A 27,119-nucleotide genomic window follows, 5' to 3' on the forward strand; every position below is an offset into this window, starting at 1 on the left:
ATCCCATATCAGCCAGCTTGCTAAATTACTTTACATGCTACCTGCTATCCAATACTTCATTGCCACTGAATGAAACCCATAAATGTGTGAACAATAACACACTGTGTGTTTTAACACAACAGAGCAAGATTTAAGAGGACATTTTCAGTTGGTAAGAAAAAAATTTGACAGTTTTCACTTATTAAAAGTCAGTCAAGTTATACTTGATTATAACTTACTGTCGTTGGCTACGGTTACATGATGTTTTTTAATTCGGAATTAAATAATTCGGAAATAACTTAAACCAGCCACTTACATTGGAATTAAGTTTATTTAAAACAATAAATAAAAAATATTTAAAAGAATTTGGTGCTTTGTTGGCTGGTATGATGCAAATGAGTTTTACCAGGAAAGAAACAAAAACAGCAGTTCATCAAACGGACACTTGGAGCTGCCTACAGCCTGAAAGGTACGCCCCCTTCTGCCTTCACAGACTAAAAATGGTCATGTCCAGCTATCATACTCAGGTCTATGACATCACCTTCCACAAACCACCCTGGCATCATATGGCCACATTGAGCTTTGATTAGAAAAGAAGAGGGGGAAAAAAAGAAGTCTATGACTGATACCAAACATCTAAAAAGCACATGAAGTCATCTCATTAGTACCAATAGCTACAGCTGTATTTTGCTGTTGTTTTTAGTTTAGCTGTTATTTGTATTTTTCTCAGTTTCTCTTATAAAAGGTGTTATTGGTGACGGTTTGCTGTGTTTTCTTACAGAGTTAGTTTCTCTACAGGAGTACAAGCTGGTTTTGTGCTTTTATGAAACCATCTCTATCTCCTTTTTCTTCTCCTAACTTATCTCTCCTCGTAACTCTGCCCTCTTTTGTTGTTTCCCCTCATCAGATCCAGCATTAAAACATACTTGAAAAGATTCAAAATAATAAACAGAAATTAAGTATTGAGAGGAGCAGTATATTCTCCACAAGGCATCCCTTGGCAAAGCAGATCTATTCAACACAAACAGTCAGACTATGTATCAGCTGTCACGATGCTGGACAAGACTAGTTGTAAAAAATGTTTGGTGTCTGGTACACATGGTGCTTGCATACATGCTACAGATATCATGTTCATTTGAGCTAAACATTTTGCATTGTTAAACCCTTTTTTACTGCCAGGACAACTGTGGAGAAAGTTTTCTGTCACTGTAACAAATTATATAATCATTTTGTAAGAATCAGTCTCAGTTATCTCTAAAGGTTTGGGCATGTCAAGTCAAAAGTGTTTGTTATCCCATTACTATTTTGTATTTTAACCTTTTATGTGAGCTGTAAGGGTTCAACAATTTCTTATTATTACTGTTCAAAATAAAATAAAATGCAAGAAAAGCAACTTTGTTCTTTTCTCAGTGTGAACATTAAGAGGTTGACCGTGAGGTGTTATATACGACAACACACGCCCAGGGTAGTTTGGAGCCGGTCAGATCAGGCGAAGCCCTCCTTAAATCATTGTGACAACTCAATGTGCCAGAATCAGGAAATGCATAGCCAAGCAGAATATTTCGGTAAAATGTCTTGAGTGTTAATTTTTTAAACTTGGCCAGAGTAGATTACCCTGAACTGGGTCATTTTACTCACCTTTCACTGGGAATATAAAAGTAAGCTCAACAGACAACAGAGCATCTATGTGAAGACGACTGGTAGAGTAGTTGGAATAAGAGCCAATTGAAATGAAAAATATTTTATTAATGTGGGATAGGTTGCGTGACCAGACTGGGTAAAAGCTGGAAGTAGCCAGAGGTCTTCCAACATGATGAGAATTTATTGTACGATGCATGTAAGGTGCATGTTGCAATCAAACAAAAAGAAAATCACCAAGGAAAGAGAATATAACCAAACAATGGCCTTTTACTAAACATGACTGAAATCAAATTTACAATAAGTAAACTAACATGCGCCCTGCTACATCGATTTCACAGACTGACAAAAGGCCAGCATTAAATACCCTCACACTCTAACCCCTAACCCACCCTCAGCATCTACCACTTTCCAGGTAAGCACACCTCTGATACTTTACTACAAAAGATTACATGAAGTCATTTTTCTTCAGATGAAACAGTTTCATCATCCACTGACAATACATAACCTCATAGGAAAGTTAAACAATTCCTGTAATACAATAAAATAGTTTTCATGTGTCTTGTGTTGTTTTGTCTGCTCTTGTTTTGGTTTATAGTGATATTTATGCAGAAAAAGATATTAAGATATAAAATGAATGATCTACAGTTTTTTCTTAACCTGCTTTGACGTTCGTGTCATGTGCACCACTTTGAGCTCCAGCCCACAATGCATTGTGGTCTATATTGACCTGTTTCTCAATTCAGGGTCTGCACACTTCCAAGTGTGCAGACTGCGTAGGCATCAAAGTGTTCTACGTCGTCTGCACACACCGAAGTGCGCTTACTGCCAGTAAAATGAGACGGCGTATTTAGTGGACGAGAATTACCCGTAGTGCTCCGGTCCTCTGTTGCCTGGCAACTACATATGCCAAGTTTATCTAATTACTGATCTCATTCTTCCACAAAAAGAGACAAAAATATTTTTGAAATGACAGAAAATGGTGCCAGTAATTTTACTTTGATTAATTTTCATTTCCCTTTGTGTCTAAATGACCAACATGAGGAGGAGGCGGTTTAGACGAGCTCTCCTCTGCCTGACAGCTCATCCTGTCAAGCTGCCTGGGAAATAACCTGAAATTAACAATAGTTGTAATAAATAAAAGTTTTATGAAAATCATGACAATATTTTCAAATTCTGGTTCGATAGAAAGACTTTTTAAAAAACAAACCAATATGATAAAATAACATATGTTCCATCACTCAAACTAATATATTTTTTTTTTTTTTTTAAATCCTTTGATGTTTCCAGTACCATCAGGTGTTTTCTGTTCCTCCCAGTCAGACTTTTGCACCTTTTGACAGGTATTTTGTCCCACTGTTTATTAGAAAAATGCTCTAGTTTGTCCAGGATTGATTTGTTTGTTTGTTTTTTTCTTTAAATCAATTAAATGACAGAGTCTGATATCAATGAATTTATAATTTAGCACAGTTTTAATTATGGTTCCTTATTCCAGTCTCCAGTTATCTGAGTGACTGTAATAAATTCAGCCTTTTCTTAATGAAAGGGGACGAAGACATCTGAGGACGACTGGAATAAAAAAAAATTGTCCTCCCAGCTTGTCTGCTGGGACAAATATGTGTGTGTTTATACATAAAAATAAATGAATAAACAGTCTGGCTGGTGTGGTACCTACACCAGCGCTCTGCTGCTCATTTTTTTCTATCAGGAGCGCAATGAATTCTGGGATAGGAGAGGGCGCTCAGGGTGCATCTCTTGTTCCTTCATTTTAAGCTAATCTGGAGCCAAACGAAGGGTGGATTTGAAGGAGCCTTTGAATTGAGACAGCACTTGGTGCGCTATGACGCATGCAGCCGACGAATCCGCACTTGGAAGTGTGCAGAAGCTGAACTGAGAAACACCCACTATGTCACGCCCTGCCTTGTCCTCATTTGGTTTGTCCTCCCTCTCCAGCCACAGCTGCATCTGATTATGTCAATGACCTCACCTGTTCTCCATCACCACCTCACTTTAAAGCCAGGACTTTGCTCCACAGCAGTCACTAGTCCGTTCATCATATCCTGAATACAAAGTAGTGAAGAAGAAACTCGGAAGGCAAACATGGCTGAGAAAATGCAGGAAGGATTTCCCGACCCGACTCGGTTTATTTGCCTCCTGCTAAACAGCCGAGAAAGAGAAAATCGTTGGTGGAAAAAACTGCGAACTAGAAAAACACTCGGAGAGCGTCGCCAAGGCCTTTGAAAAGTTTCTGGATCCAAACGGTGATCCGGATCACCACCAAATTAAATCAGTTCTTCTTTTTCTAATTTCCAACAAGTCCTGAAAATTTATTTAAAATCCGTCCACAACTTTTTGAGTTCTCTTGAACACAAACAGATAAACGGCGGTAAAAACATAACCTCCTTGGCGGAGGTAAGAACAAAGCCTTACATCATGCAAGGAGCGAAACCACAGGGGGAGGAGCCAAGCCAGGGTGCCACTTTCACATCTTGCTAGCTCCCCAACATCACCTACACCAAATTTAATGATGTTTTAACTATCTGATAATGAAATATTGAGCTTTTAATATTATTTCTAATGTATTAGAAATCCTGCTAACATCTTTTGAAATGTAACGTATAGACAATAAACACTTTTTAAAGGGAAAAGTGCAGGTATACCAGTCATCATTTACACTAGCTGAGTTAAGTCTGCCATGTAAAACAGCTGAATTTAAGAATAAAAAACATGTTTTTAGGTGGAAAGCAGCTACATTTACTCACATTATTGTAATTGACTGTTTTTATGAGTAATTTCTAACTTTTTAAGTAGCTTTTGAAAAAGGTAATTTTACTTTTACTCAAGTACATTCTGAGGCAAGTATTTTACTTCACTAAACTAGAAACCTCCCCTGTAACTGAGTAAAGGTTAAATGCAGTTCATCCCTGGACTGGAATAAGTGGTATAGAAAAGGAACGGATGGTAACAGTTGAACCCTTTTAGACATGAATGCCCCATGTGTCAACCTACTAACTGAGCTTTTAAAAAATAAGTTAATATGCAGTAGCAATCAAAAGTTTGGACACACTTTTCCATTGAAGGGGAAAATGGCCAAACCTTTGACAGGTGGTGTATATCGTTGATATTTCAAACTATTACATAATTTAACTACATATTTTCACATTGTGAACCTGATGCTACTCATATGATTCAGTGACACAAGTTTCCTTCAGCATTTCTTGAAAATAAGACAAAATGAGGAGTGTTTTTCCAACGCCAGCCATTTGGCTTATCCAGTTCAATATATTAAACCCATATTCATCACTCGATATAGAAACAAGGACCTTAATGATGTGAATTTTTTTCTATGAGCAGTGTGGGGAAAAGGGTCTCTGTAAAATGATTAGAAATTCTATTATACACTTGAGCATAATGCTGAGGGCTTTTTCAAAACCCTTACAGTCCATTAGAGTAAATGACTTCCACGCTGTGATCAGGGCAATTCCCATAATTCACCCTTTTGGCCCATGCCTCCTGCATCATAACCTTATCACCCTCATGAAAGGCTCATTTGTACCAAGACAAGTGTTTATGTCATAATGCCTGCTGGATTTTGAGGAAATTTATTAACTAAAATGAAAAATGTATATATATATATATATATATATATATATATATATATATATATATATATATATATATATATATATATATATATGTATATATATATATGTATATATATATATATATGTTTATATATATATATATATATATATATATATATATGTATATATATATGTATGTATATATATATATATATATATATATATATATATATATATATATATATATATATATATATATATATATATATATATATACATACATATATATATACATATATATATATATATATATATATATATATATATATATATATATATATATATATATATATATATATATATATATGTATATATATATGACCCTATGAGACAACGCATAGTAAAGAATGTCCATAAACCCATTTATTTTGTAATACATGATAATAAAATCTGAAAAAGTCTGAAAGTAAAATATTTGTGTGATGAGCAGAGTGACATTTTACAAGTCAGTAATAAATATAAGCTGAAGGTGCAGAGAGACATTGGCGACACCATCCGGACAGAGCGCGCTGCCTGCAGACATCAGTGCGTGTGTCTGGCTCGTTGGAGTCATTCAAAGTGGCTGTAGTGTGTGTGTGTGTGAGAAAAGGTCTGCGTTAAAAAATAAACATCAAGCTGAGTTAACAACCAGTTTACCGCTTTTTATTTTAAAACTTGTAATGATCAGTCATGCAATATGAGGTTCCGCGTTGCGCGCTGCATGCAGGCTGCCTTGTGTTGCTTCTTTTGCATCCAGAAGCAGGAAAAACTCACAAAGCCATGCAGCTGATAGAGGCACAATGGAGGGAGAACTCTTGTATAACTCACTTATTCATTTGGCTGATGGAATCAGGAGTCTTGTGCGTAATTGCGCAGCAGAAAGAAACACGCACAGCGGATGGAGATGGAGATCTGCTGCTCTTCACTCCAGAAAGCATCTCTGCTCTGGTCTGAGTTTGTTAAAACTTCATGATGGCTTTAAGTCATCCAGCAACCCACGGTGCGTGGAGTTTATTTGTCTCCTAAAGGCCGCTCCGTGTGTGGGGTGGACACACCGACGGACAGCAAACTGTGTGTGTGTGTGTGTGTGTGTACGGAGCTGCGTGCGCGTGGGGAAATGAATCCCTGGCTCTTATTAAAGTTCTGAGCTCCAGCTTGAACTTTCCCTCGCCTCAGGTCAAGAAGATAATCGCGTGCACTGCTGCTAGGTTGTTTGGCACACCCCTCCTTTCCTGCCAGTCTCTCTCTCAGCACCACTGACTGATCCTGGAGCAGCAGCAGCAGCAGCTCTTCTCTCCTCTCCCACCTCCAGCAGCGCCTCGCCGTGCACGCTGCGCCCCAGACGCGCTCCCCAGCTCAGGATGGACTCGCATCTGCATCTCCACTCCAGCTCGTAGTTTAGTGGGAGTTCCCGGGGGAGGGAGCAAGAGTTGATCTTCTGTCCACGGTTTTGCCTTTCCTTTGCTGGGTTTTCAGGGTTTTTTCCAGACTGAACAGTCACTGTGCACTCATCCCCGGACTGCAGTTCCGACATGGGAATGTATCTGCATCTGCTGCTCTTGCAGTACTGTGTCGTCTCGGGTTTTGCCATCGCTTTCGTGGAGGAGCCCTCCGGAGGCAGGCAGGACGGGTACTGCGGGCGGATCCTCCGGGCGCAGACCCAGGGGACCCGGAGGGAAGGGCACCACGAGTTCAGGCTCAGAGTGGAGGGGGACCCGGAGAGCTACCAACCAGGCAGCATATATAGAGGTAAATGATGTTTTTACAGTCCTCTGGCGCAACCAGTGCGTAGATCTGCAACCAGATTTTTTTTTTTATCAATTACTATTTATCAAGTTAAAAAAAGTGGCACGTGCAGGCGACTTTTGCGCCTTGTTTTATTGGCATGGCGCGTCCAACCACCAGTTCATCTCCTAAACACTCTTTATTATTATAATAATATGAAACTACACACTATAGAATTAACATTTCAACTAAACTGGGGTTACTGTCTTCATGAGGCTTGTTGGTCTCTGTGACCTATATTCGCTTATTCTTTGTGTGGAAACACTCACATACTGACATACAAGTGCACAACCAGAAAAACACACACAGATCTGGCTCCAATTACCTGACCAACACATTTTAGGTCCTGCCTGATGGATTTAACCACATTCAAGATGAGTGTTGTCCTTCTCACATCCCAGTGATTCTGGATGAGTTGAATACTGAAGAGTTTTCTCAATGCTTTTTTAAGAAGGAAACAAAGAAATAAAACAAAATAAACAAACAAAAAAAAAGCCTCTAAAGTTTATCTATAAAAAAAAAAAAAAAATCATGCAGAGTGACAGCAAACAAAAAGGAAATCAGCGGATCTGAAAGTCTGCAGAGATTGTGCAGCACATCATGCACGTCTGTTTTTCTTTGTTGCCTGTGGAAGTTCACAGTTCCAGAAGTTAACTCAAAGTATAAATTTATCCCAAAGCAATTTCAGGATCCATATTTAAATCAAGTTGACTTTAAAACAGGTGAGAAGTGGGCATCTTCTGTCACAGCACACAAAGTTCGAGTCAACTAATGCAGAAAATCTATGTTAGGCCAGAGAGAAATAAATTTTCACCTTCATCTTTGACTATATATGTATATATATATATATATATATATATATATATATATATATATATATATATATATATATATATATATATACATATATATATATATATATATATATATATATATATATATATATATATATATGTATATATATACATATATATATATATATATATATATATATATATATATATATGTATATATATATATATATATATATATATATATATATATATATATATATATACATATATATACATATATATATATATATATATATATATATATATATACATATATATACATATATATATATATATATATATACATGCATGTATATATATATACATATATATACATATATATATATATATATATATATATATATATATATATCATATATATACATATATATATATATATATATATATATGTATATATATATATGTATGTATGTATGTATGTATATATTAAACAAAGAACTGGATGGAAGCTGCTAAGCAGTTTACAATTTTCCATATCATGCCAATGCTTCCATACGGGTGTCCCTGTCATCATCTGGTGTGACCCTGGGTAACTCTGTGAGACCCCTGATGTGTAAATATAAAGCCTGTTTAACGCTCCATGTCTCTGTAGTGCTGATACAAATGCACTTTCACCTCCATTACAGTGGTCCTACTGGCAACCCACCCTGCTTATTTCAGAGGCTTCACTCTCATCGCGCTGAAGGAGGGCAGAGAGGGCACCACAGATGACGACTACACCGGCCAGTTCCAGGTAAGCGTAACCACGTGGGGAGAGAAATACCAGATGTGCCCGGTGCAGTCTGGAAGAAGTCGCAAAAGGAGGAACTCATTTACATGCTTTAGTGTACATAGAAGTCGACCAGGCTGCTCCCTGCTGTCTTGTCTTGCGGAGGTTAAAGGAGGCGTTGCTGACAAACACTAGGAAGGAGAGTTCTCCTGGTGTGATGGTATAAACAAAGGGAATCTAGTTGCCTCTTTGGTGCCGCTCTTTCAGGTTGTAGCATACATGGCATGCCATGCTTATGGGTAGATATTTCCTTCCAGCGTAATGAGACAGGGAGGGAGGCAGCAGAGGAGGAAAGGGGGAGAAAAAGCTTGTGAGAACAGAAAAAAGAGATAAAGAGAGTTGGAGAGAGATGTGAAATGTATGTTTCAGTAGTAACACATCTCCCACCGAGCAGCAGAGCTCCTGAGGAGAGAGCCAGACTTTCTCAATTACCTTCTACTCACTGTAAGCAGGAACACACATCTGGGTTTCCACACACTGATTTTAAGCAGACTTCTAACAAACAGACCTGTTTTTTTTAAAGAGACAATTGAGCAGATCTGCTGCTGACCTTCTACCTTAAGTCGTTTTTAAAATCACTGAGTTTAGCTTGTTTGGAACAAGCAAACAGGACATTGAATATAACAAGCTCTAGGGCGGTGGCATTATGCTTCGATTATGATTTTTTGGGTTCCGATTCAATTTAAATTGCAATTTTCATGATTCTTCGATATTACAGATTTTTGTACACTAAAAACAAAAAAAAAGGACAAAACTTTTTTTTCTTGTTATTTTTCTTCATTTCAGTCAAAAAATTTCAGTCAGACCATCATTCTGCTGCTATAATGCCCAGGAAGACAAGTAAAAAGATCAATAAAAATGACAAAAATTCATAATAGATTATTTTTATTTGAAAAAAAAAAAAAGATTTAAAAAATAAAATTCATTTTAATATCGCAGATGGCTCCTGTGATGGTGTTCCTTACCAGGCTCATCTGTGCTCAGCAATAAATAACTAGGTTGGTGTATGCGTGATATTTAAGAGTAGTGTTGGAAATTGATGTTGTTTGAGTGTGTGTATGAGTGTGTATGCGTTTGAGTGTGAGAAGGGAGGGGCTGATGAATTTTCTTTGTTGTGTTTTTATATCACGTAAAGCACTTTGTGTTGCATTTTATTGTAGAAAAAAGTGCTTTATAAAAAAAAAGTTTGATTTGATTTCATTTGATTGTAAAGCAAAAAAAATCCCAATATTAGAGTTTTTCAATTTGATTTCCCATCTCTAAGAAGCTGTGTTGGAAACGGTACTTTGTGTTAGCAACGTGAGTCTGCATGCATCCCAACGCATCAGCTAAACATTGCAGCTTTTTTCTGCTTTCCACCCATGATGGAGTAAAAACTGGATTGTGGATCAGTCTGCACACATCGGGAACAGTTTGGGGAATCTAGCAAAAATGACTTGGTGCTGTTTGACCGTAAAGTCTCAATAAGCCAGTTTGGATCACGAGTTGAACAGTAGATAAATACTTTCCCCTTTTATTTAGTGTTGTTCAAACCTGCAAATTCACACAAACATGTTTCACAGCGGATGAGTCTGTAGAGGTGCACAGCTTGAAGATGTCAGAATAAAGTCAGATGTTGCAGAGATCTTCAGAGGGCTCACACACCCATGTCGGTGACCCCGTTTGTCTGTGTTTAACGGGCCGTCTGCAATGTCAGACCCATCAGTGTTTTATGTAAACCAATTCAGCGTGTTTAATTAATTGTGTTAGTTACTTCTGGTGTGTTTTTCTACAAGCGACAGGCTGCATGTTTCCAGTCTCATTCCTGACCAAATTTATAGGTGATACTGAGCAAACAATGCTTTTAGTTATTTTTTTCCTTTACCTACCAAGTCTTTGTGTTTGCCAACTAAAGATCCTAAATAGACTACTGAACTGCACCACACACACAAACACACACACATATAAAAACATAAGTGTGCATAAGTGCGACACATACTTGAATTTTGTGAAGATGCTGGTGTATCTTGGCAGCGGGGTGCCGTTCCCTCCCTGCAGGTTCTTCACATCAGCTTAGTGTGTTGGAGCCATTACAGAAAAGTTCACACAAACTGGGATTTCACCCAATTTTGAGGGAGTTCACTGTCTTATCCAGCAGCTACAAGCCTGTTCCATGACACGAGATGTGCATCATCTGACCCCGTGCTGACTGCAGACTGACTGGATGAGATGCAGAGTCTTGCTGCTGGTTTAACACTCACCCTACTGATGCCCTTTCCATCTGATTCCTGCAGTTAATTATGAGAGATTTTGATTTTTAGTGCACAAGATGACAGCATTAGTAGGCTTTACACATTTTACAGGTAAGGAGGAGAGGATGGGAGTTCTGTTAAGGAGGCACCCAGTGATTACAGTCCACATTCTTCAGATAACACCAGTGTTCCCACTGTGTTTATTTTGGTCAAAAATTACAAACGGCAGCAGGAATTCACTTACAAAGGGAAGGAAATAAGAAGAAGGCAAACAAGTTAACATTAGGATAGACAATGCACTCTTCAAAAATCAGGACTTGTACCCTCCACCATGTGGAGTCCACTGTTCACTGCAATAACTGTGCTCAGACACAAGAGAGTTGCTCTCTGTCCTGTGCAGGATTGCTGCAGATCTCTTGTGTGGTATTGAACACAGTGAACACATTCACAAAAAGAATTCAGGCTTTGGAGGAAGAAATGAGAAAAAGCAGAAAGTTTCACAAGAGCTTGGACAAGTTGACTTCTGCCTGTTTGTATTCATCTGATTATTATAAATCTGCTAGATCTCATTGTTTTTCTGTCCTGGAAAACAGAGAAGATGTTTACGTTTGAGTTTTTCTAGACAGATGAGCCAGACATCCACAAGGAGCCAAGCAATGAGCAATGACTCAGATTTCAGACATTTGGGGATGTGCATACGTTGTTGAGGAGTCCACTTTCATGCTTGCTGCAGTCTGAGGCCGTGTTTAAACTCAGTGGTGTGCTAAATGCCAACCTCAGCTGCTAACAAATGTTGTGTACGTTAGTCTGCTGGTAGATCTCGGGGCAATACGTTGCTGTTGAGTCGCAGAACAAACAAAAACTTCCAAACTTACAACACTGTGAAGGCAGCTCTTTAAAAAGGTTTCTGCAAAAACACACATAATTTATTGATTAAAGGTTTAATTAGATTAGTTTCAGCTTGGTTAGTGTGCCTCATAACCTTAAACCTGGGTGTCTGTGCATCAGAAAAACAACTAAAGTAAAGGTCAAAGTATGAGAACAGCTCAACATCACAGCCTCCACGCTGATGGGGTGTTCTACGCTGTAGACATGGCAGAGTTAGATTTTTTTAAAGGAAATCTTTAAGAAATTATAATGTTTTTTTTGTTTTTGTTTTTTTTTTTTTAAAGAAAAAAGAAAAAAATAACATTCATAGTTTTTCTTTTATAAATATTTGTTGCTGTCTGTTAAAAAGTTTCATTCTCATCCTTTGTTGAAACTATCACTAAAAAATTCTCATACCAAAACACTGGCAACAGAAATGTGTTTTTATTTCAGGGTGAACTTAATTTAGTTTGTAGCGCATTACTTGACTTAGAAATACCGTCTATATCATAAGGGAGTAATTATGGGTTTCATGTAATTCTTTATTACCTGAAAGGAAGATAAATGCTTATGTTGTATCTTTACAGCTTTTGGAAGCATATGAGGTTATGTTATGAATCTTATACTTTTCTTATCTTAAAATACAATTTTAGTTTCTTTAAAGTTTAGAAACATTTGGAGCATTTTCTTCTTTAGAAAAAAGGTTTTTATCGTAGTGTTTCCTGAGGGTTTTTATTTTCTCTTGGAAGTTATTGAAATGTTTACACTTGGTATTTAGGTGCAGAAATAACTGTCCTAATCTGCTCTGCAGCCTGTCAACACAACAAGCTTTGCACATTGTATGTTATTAATGAAGGAAGAAAAAACAAAACACTTTTTCATTTGTTTCTTGGTTTACTGATGAATGTTCTTGGCAACTTATTTTTTTCTAATATTGTGCAAAGTCTCAAATCCCCGCTGTGGTCAGACTCTTAGCATGTAGCATACTTAGCTATTCATATTTCTTTACTAAAGATAAACAAATTACAGCACAAAATAAGAAAAGATCAATTAAAATCATGGGACATGAGAATAAACAGCAACAGTTGAAGGTGCTGATCTGTAAAACTGTGTTTTGCGTTCAGAAAAGACTTTTGCTCCTCAGGCTGAAGAAAGTTGGAAAATCTGTTTTTTTTACTCTATCTTGAACTTGTTCACACACTTCTCATAAACAAGCTGTTGTTGTGTGAAAATAGCAGCAGCTTCGTAGCTGGAAGATGTGGTTTGGTTTAAATTCTTTTCAGAAAAATGTTCAGACCTCCACCTCAAAACAGTTTAGTCAGTTCACCTTTCAGCTTCTCAGGTCTCTGAGGTTCTTCAGCCTTACTGCCCAGTAAACACGTCTCAGTCTGAGAGGACCGGCAGACTGCAGAGCCATGCTGGGACCAGAGAGCCATGCTGGGACCAGAGAGCCATGCTGGGACCAGAGAGCCATGCTGGGACCAGAGAGCCAAGCTGGGACCATAGAGCCAAGCTGGGACCAGAGAGCCAAGCTGGGACCAGAGAGCCAAGCTGGGACCAGAGAGCCATGCTGGGACCAGAGAGCCATGCTGGGACCAGAGAGCCAAGCTGGGACCAGAGAGCCAAGCTGGGACCAGAGAGTGAAACTGGGAGCAGAGAGCCATGCTGGGACCAGAGAGCCATGCTGGGACCAGAGAGCCATGCTGGGACCAGAGAGCCATGCTGGGACCAGAGAGCCAAGCTGGGACCAGAGAGCCATGCTGGGACCAGAGAGCCATGCTGGGACCAGAGAGCCATGCTGGGACCAGAGAGCCATGCTGGGACCAGAGAGCCAAGCTGGGACCAGAGAGCCAAGCTGGGACCAGAGAGCCATGCTGGGACCAGAGAGCCAAGCTGGGACCAGAGAGCCATGCTGGGACCAGAGAGCCATGCTGGGACCAGAGAGCCATGCTGGGACCAGAGAGCCATGCTGGGACCAGAGAGCCAAGCTGGGACCAGAGAGCCATGCTGGGACCAGAGAGCCATGCTGGGACCAGAGAGCCATGCTGGGACCAGAGAGCCATGCTGGGACCAGAGAGCCATGCTGGGACCAGAGAGCCATGCTGGGACCAGAGAGCCAAGCTGGGACCAGAGAGCCATGCTGGGACCAGAGAGCCAAGCTGGGACCAGAGAGCCATGCTGGGACCAGAGAGCCATGCTGGGACCAGAGAGCCATGCTGGGACCAGAGAGCCATGCTGGGACCAGAGAGCCAAGCTGGGACCAGAGAGCCATGCTGGGACCAGAGAGCCAAGCTGGGACCAGAGAGCCATGCTGGGACCAGAGAGCCATGCTGGGACCAGAGAGCCATGCTGGGACCAGAGAGCCAAGCTGGGACCAGAGAGCCATGCTGGGACCAGAGAGCCATGCTGGGACCAGAGAGCCATGCTGGGACCAGAGAGCCATGCTGGGACCAGAGAGCCATGCTGGGACCAGAGAGCCAAGCTGGGACCAGAGAGCCATGCTGGGACCAGAGAGCCAAGCTGGGACCAGAGAGCCAAGCTGGGACCAGAGAGCCAAGCTGGGACCAGAGAGCCAAGCTGGGACCAGAGAGCCATGCTGGGACCAGAGAGCCATGCTGGGACCAGAGAGCCAAGCTGGGACCAGAGAGCCAAGCTGGGACCAGAGAGCCATGCTGGGACCAGAGAGCCAAGCTGGGACCAGAGAGCCATGCTGGGACCAGAGAGCCAAGCTGGGACCAGAGAGCCATGCTGGGACCAGAGAGCCATGCTGGGACCAGAGAGCCAAGCTGGGACCAGAGAGCCATGCTGGGACCAGAGAGCCATGCTGGGACCAGAGAGCCATGCTGGGACCAGAGAGCCAAGCTGGGACCAGAGAGCCATGCTGGGACCAGAGAGCCATGCTGGGACCAGAGAGCCATGCTGGGACCAGAGAGCCATGCTGGGACCAGAGAGCCATGCTGGGACCAGAGAGCCAAGCTGGGACCAGAGAGCCATGCTGGGACCAGAGAGCCAAGCTGGGACCAGAGAGCCAAGCTGGGACCAGAGAGCCATGCTGGGACCAGAGAGCCAAGCTGGGACCAGAGAGCCATGCTGGGACCAGAGAGCCATGCTGGGACCAGAGAGCCATGCTGGGACCAGAGAGCCATGCTGGGACCAGAGAGCCAAGCTGGGACCAGAGAGCCATGCTGGGACCAGAGAGCCATGCTGGGACCAGAGAGCCATGCTGGGACCAGAGAGCCAAGCTGGGACCAGAGAGCCATGCTGGGACCAGAGAGCCATGCTGGGACCAGAGAGCCATGCTGGGACCAGAGAGCCATGCTGGGACCAGAGAGCCAAGCTGGGACCAGAGAGCCAAGCTGGGACCAGAGAGCCATGCTGGGACCAGAGAGCCAAGCTGGGACCAGAGAGCCATGCTGGGACCAGAGAGCCAAGCTGGGACCAGAGAGCCATGCTGGGACCAGAGAGCCATGCTGGGACCAGAGAGCCATGCTGGGACCAGAGAGCCATGCTGGGACCAGAGAGCCAAGCTGGGACCAGAGAGCCATGCTGGGACCAGAGAGCCAAGCTGGGACCAGAGAGCCATGCTGGGACCAGAGAGCCATGCTGGGACCAGAGAGCCATGCTGGGACCAGAGAGCCAAGCTGGGACCAGAGAGCCATGCTGGGACCAGAGAGCCATGCTGGGACCAGAGAGCCATGCTGGGACCAGAGAGCCATGCTGGGACCAGAGAGCCATGCTGGGACCAGAGAGCCAAGCTGGGACCAGAGAGCCATGCTGGGACCAGAGAGCCAAGCTGGGACCAGAGAGCCAAGCTGGGACCAGAGAGCCAAGCTGGGACCAGAGAGCCAAGCTGGGACCAGAGAGCCAAGCTGGGACCAGAGAGCCATGCTGGGACCAGAGAGCCATGCTGGGACCAGAGAGCCATGCTGGGACCAGAGAGCCATGCTGGGAGCAGAAGATGAAACTGGGAGCAGAAGGTGAAACTGGGAGCAGAGAGTGAAACTGGGAGCAGAGAGTGAAACTGGGAGCAGAAGGTGAAACTGGGACCAGAGAGTGAAACTGGGAGCAGAGAGTGAAACTGGGAGCAGAGAGTGAAACTGGGAGCAGAAGGTGAAACTGGGAGCAGAGAGTGAAACTGGGAGCAGAGAATGAAACTGGGAGCAGAGAGTGAAACTGGGAGCAGAGAGTGAAACTGGGAGCAGAGAGTGAAACTGGGAGCAGAGAGTGAAACTGGGAGCAGAAGGTGAAACTGGGAGCAGAGAGTGAAACTGGGAGCAGAGAGTGAAACTGGGAGCAGAGAGTGAAACTGGGAGCAGAAGGTGAAACTGGGAGCAGAGAGTGAAACTGGGAGCAGAGAGTGAAACTGGGAGCAGAGAGTGAAACTGGGAGCAGAAGGTGAAACTGGGAGCAGAGAGTGAAACTGGGAGCAGAAGGTGAAACTGGGAGCAGAGAGTGAAACTGGGAGCAGAGAGTGAAACTGGGAGCAGAGAGTGAAACTGGGAGCAGAGAGTGAAACTGGGAGCAGAGAGTGAAACTGGGAGCAGAGCGGAGCTGGGACCAAGCAGGGGTTTATGAGCAGAAACTGCAGCAGTACTGAAGCTGACAATGTGACGCTGCTGCATGTTTTTACAGTAAACTGTTTATCCACCAGATTTTTCATGTTTTTTAAATGACAGAAATAATTTCTAGTTTCATCCCAGAGAATAATGTGAGTTTAGCCGTCAGATGAGTTCAGATGAAGACTGTAGTTTAAAGATGAAATGAACTGATGAAAATGCCTCAGAGTTGACTGCGGGGGTGAGAAGGGTGTGTGTTGCTCCATAACAAGCACATTACATGATATTAATGTCAACTTTATTCAGCAACTGTAAACCATTTTACTGACTCAGTTTAGGTCCGATCCTTTATGTTCCGGCTCAGTTGTCAGAGACTCGCTGCGTGGACGGTGTGTCTTTTTCATCTAAAATGACCTCAGTCCATCAGCTTCATCTTCTTCATAGCTTTACATAATAATACCTGTAAAACAATGTTTATAGACAAATTCATATCACTGGAAGGTAATTATGTGTTTAGTTCTGCAATGTCATGATTGCTGTTGTGTCCTGGAAAAGAAGCCAAATGAACAGTTGTGGTTCCTGTCCCTACTGGGTTGTTTCTGGCAGCTGTGCTGGAATGCGCCCGCTGCGTCTCTCAAACACTGCAGCTGAAAATGGCCGCTCATTGTTTTATTTTATAAAAAACCTGCACTTAGTCCACATTAGTTGTATTTGAAGACTTCTGTCTATTGTGTCTTGGAGAGTCTGCGCTGGTGTGCCCACAAGTATCCCACTGAGCCGGCAGTCATCGGCTGTTTGGAAATGTGTGGCTTTGTGCTTCTATACGAGCTGAATGTGAATATAAGTGCAGCTCTGTGGGGGTGTGTGTCTTTCCCAACATACTGTGGGACCTGGGTCATATTTATCTAGGCCAGCAACGTGTTATTGCTCAGGGAGACAAATGGAGCATGTTTGGATAAGGGAAGTGATGAGCAGACATAAGATGTTATCTTTTTTCCGGCGTTCTGAGTTTAGTGGGGGAGGTAAAAAGAAAAAAAAACAAAAAAACTCATTCAGTTTTAAGTACCACAACGAAGTCCTGAGCTTCAGAGGCAACAGAGGCATTTCCAAAAGCAAAGCTGAGCTCAGCTAGCTGAAGGAACAGGGTGGGAAGGACGCGATCAGGCTTAGACTGGTGGTGACCTGATAATAATCACTCTCAAAAGTAATCCGAAAGTAATTATTGCTTTTCTTTTTTTCCAAGTTGTCAAAGCTTTAGCCCAAGGAACCCCCCCATCCTCTTGATTAAACAAGACTTTGTGATAAAAACTCTGCGCTTGTTGACTTTAAGGAACATCTAAGAAGTGCTTTCTTAACTTTTGCCATGGCAGTCTGTCTGCTTTGAATGCTGGAGGTTCAGATGAACGCTTCTGCGCAGCAGAGACGAGGAGCTGTGACTTTCTGAGCACATTATGGATGAAAACAAAGCATCTCTGCGTGCTTTATGATTCTCTGGGGATCAGCTGGAAATATTGGAAGATCTGAAGTCTTACAAGGCAGGGACAAATCAAGTTGGAACAGTAAATTTATGGGAAAAGTGGGAGTGAAATGGATTTTGACACCATTTACGACATTGTTATAGAAATGAATTGTAATAATCTGAAGCAATATCACAGTTAGTCTTTGGTAGTTTCCACTGCTGCACAATATCTTTTATTTCCAGCAGCAGCATACTGTGTTCAGAAGCGAGATTCCCACGTGCTTAAACTCCTCCACCTCAAGCAGGACCTTATTCCAGGTATGGGAAGGACATTCCTTCTTTTTCTGGCTGAGGACCAGAGTCTCATTTAAAGCATTTGGACTAGGGGTGGGAAAATCGAATCGAAAAATAGAAAATCTGGATTTTTTTGCTTCACAATTTTAAAATCGATTTTTTGTTTAAAAAAAAAAAAAAAAAAAAAAAAAAAAAAAATCAATTTTCTTTCAAATACATAAAAATAATCCATTATAAAATTTTTGTCATTTTTATTACTTTTATTGATCTTTTTTCTTGTCTTCTTGAGCGTTATAGCATCAGAATGATGATCTGGCCACTGTGTTGTTTTTTCCTTATTGAAATCAAGAAAAATGACGAGCAAAAAAATACAAAATATAAATTATTATGGTTTTTAATCTACAAAAATCAGCAATGTTAAAGAATTGTGAGAATCGCAATTTAAATCGAATTGGCACCCAAAGAACCAGAATCGAATCGAATTGGGACAAAATCTTATCGTCACAGCCAGGACGCACCCATCTTCTCATTTGGTTCAGACTGTTGCGGTGAAAGTTGGCGATCACAACCTGAAGACGTCTTCACCAAACCTGTGATGGGTTCGGAGTGACGACTAGGATCCAAACACAGACTCTGATCTGAATTCAAGTAAAAGGTTTTTTGGATTTCCAGGAAGGATGTGGCAGGCAGACAGGATCGCCACTGATGAACAACGATCTGGTGATGACTGAGCTGGTCCTATACGCTAGCACTTGTTTAGCAGATGAGGCGCAGGTAAAGATCCAATTGGCAGAGAGAATAGACACGCCCACCACACCAGAACAGGCACCACAACAGAACTAGACCCCCTCAACACCCTGGCTGTGCCTAAAAAATGTCCTTCCAGGAAAGTTCTGAGCAGAATTAGCGAATGTGTGTCTGCTGTGATGTAGGCTCTGCAACGGGCATCATCGGTGGTGAAGAAGCCAGAAGGGGAAGTTGTTGATGTTTTATCCTCACATAAAGCCAAGAGCTGTGAGTGCTGACCAAAGCCTGTGGACGAGAGGAGTTTCCTCTGCAGACTGTCTGGTTCTCCGTGAGGGTTGAGAAGATCTGTCATGCTGGAGAGGTTCAGATAGGTGGCTCAGAACTCCCTCGCCATGCGTTCTGTGCACGTCCATGGTGAAGACCCAGGCCAAGCTGGGTGAAATGCACGTCTTGGTTGTCCGGTGAAGGCACTGGGACCATCCAGCTGCTGCAGCTGCTTCCAGGAACAAAGCTTTTTCTGTGATCTGTCTTTAACCAGTTTCTCCTTTCTACTTTTCATAGCTTCAGACAGAAATGTGACTTTAGCCTTCCTTTTTTTATTTGCTAGTGATGTAACCTGAAAGACTTGCGGCCTTGAAGACGTTCCCAGCCTGTGAAGAAACAAGATGTTTTTACCTTAGAGTCACGTCTTGGACTCATGTTGCATGGTTTCTGTCTCTGACAAACTCATTTTGTCGACCAATCCAGAGTCTCTTCACTCAATAAGAAGTAAATATTCATTTCTCTGAGATGTGACTACGAACAGCCAGTGGTGTAGTCCAGGGTATACGCGGATATACCGACTTCTTTTTCAGTCAGAATTGAGTAAACCCACTTCTGAACCCCCCTGTGATGCTGCTTTCACAATTACAAACATCCCTACACAGGTACATACTTCGCCCAGCAGCTCAGACAAAGTTACCAGTATGCTACACTGGTGCAGCATACTATAAACAGGTTTTTCTCTCCTGTTTACAAGACTTAGGTCAACATGTTGTTTTGAAATCTGCTAATAAATAACGCTGATTTGACTAAATGTAAGCTCAAACTCACCCTGGTGATTTTGCATAACAGGGAATATTTTACTTATTCCACATAACCTAAAAACCGTTTTACTCAGGAGAAAATAAGAGGCTTAAAGAGGGAAATAAACTATTCAGCAGCAGCACAAATCTGGGCTCACGGGTCCTTTTTGCAAAGGCAAATATAAATATGCAATGATGCAAATATGATTATCAATGTTTGCTCATTTGCCCACTTATCTCCCAGATGAAGTCACACAATGTACATCCCCATCTATTTAAATCCATCCACATTAATAATCCTATGTTTACTCTGCGTAACTCCCTTTTGCCTACATCCCCACCCCTCCAAGCCAACCGCCATGAGACACTGCTGCATTATCAAGGGTTTCCATTTAACAAAGTGTGTTTAATGAAACACTAAATGGACCAGCATGGTCTTTTGTGTTTTGTGCCGTTCCGCCTGCAATTATTAACAGCATAGTTTAGGGAAGAGTCACATAAGCATCCCAACATGGAGGAATGAGTTCTAGAAATGGAAACTGCACGAGGTTTGTCAAGCTGCATTGCGTAAAACTGTTGTGTAGTCTGCACAGCTGGAATGATGCTAACAAAAGAAAAAAAATACAGTCATTGTTAGAGAATGTTTCCATCTCATTCTTAGTGGTTGGAAACAAAACGTGATGCAGGAAGCTGCAACATTCCTGTGATTAAAGCTTGTTTGGTGCAGGAGACTGTACAGTTTGTTCATGTTTGTTCTCAGAGTCCAAACTAATGAAAATGCTGGAAAACATTTACACACACACACACACACACACACACACACACACACACACACACACGCACAAATGCACACATAAGCCCAAAAAACTCATTTAACTGTTAAGAAAAATAGTGGGCAGACAACCTTGTAGAGTTCTTATTCAAGGTAAATTGCAACCAGAAGCCTGTAATACTCTTAAGAGTTGCTAACTGTTAAATTAAATACTTGCCTTCAGATTGCAAACATTCAAACTTATTGTCTGTATGAAATTATTGTGGTATTTCCTTTTTCTGCCATGCTGAGAAGAAGGAAAAACATGTTTTCCTGAGGTTTCTTTTTACTGTGTTTATGTTCATAGAAGGAATTATTCCAGGATGATTGGTGTGATTCTGTTGCACTTTCAGTAAAATATACAAAAAAAAACCCCAAAAAAAACAAAACAACTTTTTTTCTTTGGTTTTAGGGTTGCATAGACACAAAACATCAGAAAAAAAAAGCCCGTCTAAGCATCTGATTTTTTCCTTCAGTCACAGTTGTGTTGTGTTCTGACTGCATTACAAACAAACGTGTCTACACCAGTGGACTGCATTTTCTATCCAACGCCATAAGTCACCACAAGTAACTTAAGCAGGCAAAATGACACAAGTCTTTTCACTTATGCTCAAACTAACTATAACTATAACTATAACTATAACTATAACTATAACTATAGCTATAACTATAACTAACTATAACTCGCTCCCTTGTCCAAATTCTTGATTTGTTAAGGGTCACAGAGCACCTCAGGCCAACTGCATCACTTATACATGCACATAAAAAAAACCATGCTTTCCTTTTTTACTCAAACTACTTTATTAAAGAAGAATATGTGGTGGGAATATGCAGGTGGGAATATGCATAATATCCCTATATTAGACAGTTTTTCATGTAAAGTTGTGAAAATGGTCACAGAGTTTACCAGTTTTGCTGGGACAGTATAGAATAGTGAATTTCTTAGTGTTTGTACTCTGATGCAGTAAATGCAGCCGTGTGTAATTACTAAGGCTGTCCGCAACTTTACAAATGGGATTTTAATGAGAACATAAAGGATTGTTCTAATTCTTTAGCACGAGGTTGGCTCACATGCTGCTTTAGACCAAAAAGAGTTTGCATAAGACACAGTCAACATCCCACAAGTGCATCTGCTGTCCCTTGTCACAACACACTCCTGTACTCTGTAAAGAATATATGCATTTATTCTCTGTGGAATAACCAGGATTAGCATTAACCTTCTCATCGCGCTCACTTTTTCTGTCTTGTTCTGAACTGACTAAACGATGGCTTCTGGTCAGTATACCGGTATCGACCACTAAAATAATCGATTGCTAACTCTTATTCCTACATTCAGTGAAGTTGTGCTGCTTCTTTGTTGTCATCGTCCCATCGGTTAATTGGGCCTTACATTTATATCCTGCAGGATTGATTATTGCAATGCTTTTTGTTCTGGTCTGCTCTGGTCTAAAAATGAATATAAATCTGCTACAGTTAATATAAAACTCAGCTGCTTGTGTGCTGACAAATACTAGAAAGTGAGACATCACACCAGTTTTAAATCTTTGCATTTGCTCCCAAATTGATTATAAAGTTGTTGTTTTTTTTATTAGTTTTTAAAGGTCATAGTCAAAATATATTTATCTGACTTGCTTTTTGCGTATCCACTCAGGTCCTTCGAGGCTAATGTTTTATTTATTCTATAAATTTAGACTAATGAAAAGCCGTCATTTAGTAATTATGGTCCTCTTTTATGGAAGCGGCTTTGCGGTGAGCTGAGGGCAGCTGGAAGTGTTGAGATCTTTTAATAACTTCAGATAAAGATTTTTAGTAGAGCTTTGAACTGAATAACATTTACAGTGAGGGTTTAGACAGTGCATGAGGGGAGCATCCATACAGAATTATAAAACAATGGTGGGCGAGGGTCATGTCATGGATCTACACACAGTTTTCTGCATCTTGCCTTTTAAGACGCTGACCTGCTTGTTATCCTCGTATAACAAATCTGTAACCAGATGATTGATGCTTTATGCTGCAGGATGAATTTTATATACAAGTCATTGTCTTTATCTTTTTTACCAGGTTAATTTAACTTCTGTCAAAAACAGACCAGATGAGTTTTTTAGCAAAACATTTTGTCATGATTTGGTTTTTGCTGTGCCTTGGTTTCGGGTTTCCTGTTTTATTTTGTAGTTTTTCTGTTTGGTTCTCTTGTTTTTTTTTGTTTTTTTTTTTAGCTTTATTGATTTCCTGTTCATTGAGTTCACCTGGTCTTGTTTTCATTCATTCCGTACACCTGTTTCTTGTTTGGTTCCACAGTGTATTTATACCCCTCAGTTTCAGTTCTTGGTTGCGGGATCATTTTGTTTGTATGTATGTTGCTTTAGTCCCTTGGGTAACAATAAATCTCCTGGTAATCCGCATACCTGTTCCCTCGTCGCTGCATTTGGGTCCACACCTTCACCATCCCCACCGCCTGTCGTGACAGATTTTTGTTTTTAACAGCGTATTTTTTACAGCGTTGATTCGCTGGTTTGATGCTCCCACAGTGTGCCACTGAACATGTGGAGGAAACACAAGCAACAACTGGAGTGGCTGCGATCCACTCCAGCGATTACCTCAGAGCGGGAGCGGCGTTGTCTGGAAGCTCAGGGCGGTGGTCTGTCGGTGTGGCTCCTCTCTTCTGGAGACTACTTTCATTCTCAGCCCTGCTGTTTCCGGCTCTGATATGAAGACTAATGAGCAGATTGGTGGTGAGGTGAAGCCTCACAGAAAGATTTTAACTATGTCTCATGGTTCTGTCTTACAAGAGAGGGGGAGGACGGCAGGGGTGCACACGCTCTCTGTAGGAGTTATTAGCTGATAGCAGGGGGACTGGTGTGTGCATGGAATAAGGACTGACCCAACCATCCAATCACTTTCACTGATGGGAGAGGTGCACATCTGGCAGGGCTGCAGAAGGCTGCGTGAACTCCTGCAGGAACAGCTTTACTCCCCCCAGGCAGAGAAAAACGAGTCCAATCTAACAACTGATGTGTCTTTTCAGCCCATTATGTTCCTTTTTGCAGCCAAAATGCTATTTTTCCTCATTTTTCTTTTGTTCTTCACTCATTCTGCAGCGCAAGCAGAGGCTGCAAGTCACCCAACAGCAGCAATGAGAGCAATAATTGTCATTAAAGTTTGAAGAAATATTTGCATATCCTTTTAAAAATGAATGAAATGAATGAAACGTATCTTCTCTGTTGGGGTTGGAAATGAGAATTGTTTGAGTTTTTTTTACAACATTCAGAAAAATTTTGCCGTTTTGAATCGTGCACCGTTGGATGACAATGGCTTCATCTCATACTTGTGGGAGAACAAAAGCAGCTGTACATCTTGTAGTACTTGAACTCATATGTCAGCTGAGCATATCACATCATTTTCTGTAGAGGGAGGAGGATGATGGCACCGAGTTTAATCCTTCTGGTTTCTACAGGGAAGTAAGGTCTCTATCCAAAGGATTCCTCAGTTTTAAGTGTCTAGCAGGAAATTTCAGACTCAGAAGATGACGGGATGTTCTACGACTGGCCACCGTGACTCTTCAGGGTGGTGGCAGCTTTTATGTCTGAAACTATCCACCAGTCAGTTAGAAATGAGTTCGTTTAGGTGAGAAGTGAATCACCTTCCAGACCAAAAGTGGTCCAGTTGCTTTGTCTCAAAGTATGAAGGTAAGTAAAGTATTAAAGTATCCTTTACTTCAAACTTATCAACCTATCTCTCACACACATTTACACAACATGGGAATTTACCTTCATGTTTCTTTGTTGGCCTGATTGGTGGGAAAGAAGTGGTTTTCCATCGCAGCTGTTTGGACACTGCTGCTTTGGTTGGGTGGCTTTGACACTAAATGTAATATAATGCAGGATCGGAGATCGCCCCGAGATCTCAGATGTGTTCTGCAGTAATAGTATAGCTTTGATTGATGGAAAGCTCAAGGCAAAACGTCTGTGCCTCTGAGGTCTTCATCAAGACAGGAAAACTTTGTTACGCTGTGAAATAAGCTCATCTTCAAGTGTTGATGTGACATTTCGATTTATCTTCCTGTCTGGCTCTGGGGTTTTTTTTCCCCCTTGTCTCCAGACTGGGTCCCTGAGGTTTCAACTGTATTCACTACTTTGGAGCTTCTTTGCATTTAATTACTAACCTGGAATGTGTGTGCACATGCCGACTAACAAACACACGTATCCCCACTAATATCACCCTTATTGTTGGATTTGTCTGGGGATGGTAGGTTTCCTGTGTCTGCCAGCCTCTCTTTGTGTGTGTGTGTGTGTGTGTTTGAACAGAGCTCTGCGTTTGCTTGTGCAGCCACTCTGAAGCATCTGTGTTTACCGTCTGAACAGAGACTAAAAGACTGACAGGGATTGAGATAGACAAACCATGGACACTCACCAACACGCCAGGCTCTGCAGAGAAAACAAACGCTCCTCTGCTCGTCTTTCCACACTAACCCATCCTCCCCTCAACCTCTCTCCTTTTCTTCCATCTTTCACACATTCTGTTATCACTTTTAACCCTGAATCCCCCTGACTTATTGGTTTCCTTGTTTAAAATGACGGTCATGTGTACGAGAGTCACGTGAAGGCCCTTTTAGACATGCAGCTCTTCCCTTAAATCTGACAGCAGCTGAAAGGGCTGGTTTTCTGTCCGAATGAACACCCTGGAGCTCTTTAGTAAAATGCTGAGAGGGCAGTTTTGCTAAGTCGGACCAAGGAATGTCTTCTCTCACAACGGGTCAGTCTAACACGTAACCTGATACTAAGAGGAATCCGACAGTGTAATTTAAAAGATAAATATTTTATGTATTCTAGTTTTCCCTTTGAATTTTAGGCTAAAATCAACACATTTGACTGCTTTAGCTGAGAAAAGAGATCAGAAAGTGTCATAAATAGTTTTCTTTAAAGTGGAACTATTATGTGCATTTCAGGCTAATTTATTTTTATTTCTGAGACCAGAAGGGCTGGGATTTATGGAGTTATTGTCACAAATGGCTTTATTTACTTCAGACCGACCCTCTCCGTAGGCTGTCAGATCAGCCTGTGGGCAAAACGAGTGGATTGAGACTCTTCCGCATTAAGCCCCGCCTCCCGCCACTGCACTGCATCGGGAGCGCGCACCGCACCTGCTTTCGCCGTCATTGTAAAATCTCATAAACAGAAGGATTAGGCTAATATGAACTCAATAAAAAAACAAAATACAATGTCAACACATAGCATACAGCCCTACATGTTGGAAGCTGAATCAGACCCTGAAAACGAAGTGGAAAACAGCAACCCACAGCAACGAATGCAGCAGGATGTCTCTCTTTGGTAAACTCACCAGCCATCGTTGGAAATAACTTTATCCCACGTTTTCCATCCGCCTGATGTATTTGTACATGCCCTTGTTAACCAGTAGAAGGTAACCAATCACCGAACCTTATCCCCCGGGACGTCACAAGGATTTCCAAGTAGAAAAAACTCTCTAAAACGACGCGTTTTTCATCGCCATGGAAACTGAATGGAGAGTGTGCTGGAACTCAAACTCAAACATGCGTTTCGGAGATAAAAAACTGTGCCGTTCACATGTCTGATGAGGATTCAACACTGTAACACTGTAGAAAGCTCAGAAAACTCCAAATACCATAATAGCACCCCTCTAATTTTGCCCTCAACTTCAATTTCTCCCACCTAGTTCGCACATTTTTCTACCTAATTTACTGTAATCCTGTGATGATTCAGAGAGATCAAATGAATCCTAGACGGCATTAGTGCAGTTTGTTGTAATTATTGACATATAAAACCAATTCATAAAGTTTTCTGATTGATGTAAACACTAAATTGTATTTAATCTTTTTTATTTTGCCAGTTTTCCATCCTCAGTATGTTCGGCCAGCAAGTGACAGTAGGGAGAAAAAACTTCATTTAAACATGAAGAATCAGACCTTTCTCATTATCTTTTTTTCTATTTCGGTCTTTTAAATTTCCTTTAAATATGGATTCATCCTCGAACGAGTGACTTAAACAGTTTACCAGATCCGTCTCTGCTTTAACTGGTGCTAATGTTGCTTGCATGCTCATGTGTATTCTGATTACATGTGACACACCCTTGTTTTTAAAATAAATAGCTAATAATAATCAGAGTACGCTATGTGGAATATTCAGTTCATAGATGCATTTAGCAGATATATGGAGGTGGCAGTGGCTCAGGCGGTAGAGACAGTTTTCCACTGGCCTGAAGGTCATCGGGTTGAGTCCTCACAATGCAGCCCCAAGGAGACACAAGCCAGTGTTTTCTAAAGGCCGGTCCTGGGCCCAGATCAATGCAGGAGTTGCATCAGAAAAGGGCATCAAGACTCTAAACAATGAAAACATGGGTGTAGCTCAGAAGGAGAACATTTATCTTTCAACTGGAACGTTGGGAGATCATTTCCAATTCCTGACTG

The 27,119-nt window shown here is 41.5% G+C and overlaps 1 protein-coding gene across 1 annotated transcript in view; it reads left to right on the plus strand.

Annotated features, from left to right (window-relative positions):
• Positions 1 to 6,772: 6,772 nt before the first annotated feature.
• spon1b (spondin 1b) overlaps positions 6,773 to 27,119 on the plus strand; it is a gene marked incomplete at both ends in the record, with an annotated part of 156,405 nt that continues 136,058 nt past the window's right edge. The window contains 2 exons of the mRNA XM_079247060.1: positions 6,773 to 6,989; positions 8,506 to 8,612. Of these exons, the coding sequence (XP_079103186.1) occupies positions 6,773 to 6,989; positions 8,506 to 8,612 (324 nt within the window). The remainder of the gene's footprint in view (positions 6,990 to 8,505; positions 8,613 to 27,119) is intronic.

This window comes from Telmatherina bonti (assembly GCF_933228915.1).
Source record: "Telmatherina bonti genome assembly, chromosome: 2".
Taxonomy (NCBI): Eukaryota; Metazoa; Chordata; class Actinopteri; order Atheriniformes; family Telmatherinidae; genus Telmatherina; species Telmatherina bonti.